General features: G+C 37.6%; 1 protein-coding gene across 1 annotated transcript; it reads right to left on the bottom strand.

Moving 5' to 3' along the window:
* Positions 1-449: 449 nt before the first annotated feature.
* Positions 450-1,040, bottom strand: LOC112683225 (protein GVQW3-like). The gene has a single exon (XM_025554141.1). It carries the CDS (start codon positions 1,038-1,040, stop codon positions 450-452), a length of 591 nt encoding a protein of 196 aa, XP_025409926.1.
* Between the last annotated feature and the right edge of the window lie 342 nt (positions 1,041-1,382).

The following is a 1,382-nucleotide window of genomic DNA, read 5'->3' as shown; positions in this document are numbered from 1 at the left end:
AGACATCGCCTTCAAAATACTCTCCTCCAGACGATATGCAGTGGTTCCAGCGATCTTGCCATTTTTCGAAAGTCCTTTGGAACTGTTCTAAAGTTATAGCTTTGAGTTCTGTTGCCGTATTCGCTTTAATTTCCTCTACATCTTGAAATCGTTGTCCTTTAAGCGCAGATTTTATTCTCGGGAAAAGAAAAAAATCGCATGGGGCTAGATCAGGAGAATAGGGAGGGTGGGGGACCACAGGTATTTTTTTTTCAGCCAAAAATTCACGAATTGACAACGCTGAATGTGCTGGCGCATTGTCGTGATGAAGAAACCAGGTTCCACTTCGCCATTTTTCTGGGCGCTTTTTGCGAATTTTCTCTCGCAAACGTATTAATACATCTTTATAGAATACCTGATTGACTGTTTGTCCATGGGGCACAAATTCATAATAAACAATACCTTCAATATCAAAAAAAAACAATCAGCATTGTCTTGATATCAGCTTTTTTTGGTCGAGGGGAAAATTTTGTTTTCCACTGAGATGACTGTAACTTTGTTTCTGGATCGTACCCATAAACCCATGTCTCATCCCCTGTGATGATGTTTTTAATGAAATTAATATCAGCAGATCGATTTTTAAGGTCTTTACAAATCGTTAAACGATTTTCCTTTTGTTCCGATGTCAACAACCGCGGAACGAATTTAGCAGCTACCCTTCTCATTTGTAAATTTTCTGTTAAAATTTCATGACAAGATCCAATTGAGATTCCTGCCTCATTTGCTAACTCACGAACAGTTAATCTGCGGTCATTTCGCACTTTTTCGTAAATGTTCACCACAACATCATCGTTTCTGGATATCGACGGTCTTCCAGAACGTGGATCATCTTCAGTTGACTGTCGACCATCCTTGAAACGTTTAAACCACTCGAAAATAACGGAGCGACTTAAAGAATCGTCCCCAAAAGCAGTTTTAATCAATGTGTACGTTTCAGTTGCATTTTTACCAAGTTTCAAGCAAAACTTGATGCACACACGTTGTTCGTTAATTTCGGACATGACGAAAACGGAGATTGAAACAAACTGACTAGATTTAACCACGTATAATATTAAACTGAGATAAGATAGCGACTTCGGGTTTTGTTCAAAATATTATCTAATACGTTGGGAATATATCTATTTATAATTTAAAACGTTATCATGTATAGATTAGCCGCAATAACATTTGTCCTGGTACTTTTTGAACAGACCTCGTACGAATTCTATCGTTCGGTTTTGAACTGCATAATAATTTTGTAGCGTTGTACAGATCGTATTTAATTTTAGGCGCGAGAACCAACTAAACGCAATGTAATGTATAAATAACAAGTAACGGTTTACGTGTAATACGAATGACCTCGT

The sequence above is a fragment of the Sipha flava genome, unplaced genomic scaffold (assembly GCF_003268045.1).
Source record: "Sipha flava isolate LNK unplaced genomic scaffold, YSA_version1 222_pilon_pilon, whole genome shotgun sequence".
Lineage (NCBI taxonomy): Eukaryota > Metazoa > Arthropoda > Insecta > Hemiptera > Aphididae > Sipha > Sipha flava.
This window is presented reverse-complemented; position numbering and strand designations above follow the sequence as displayed.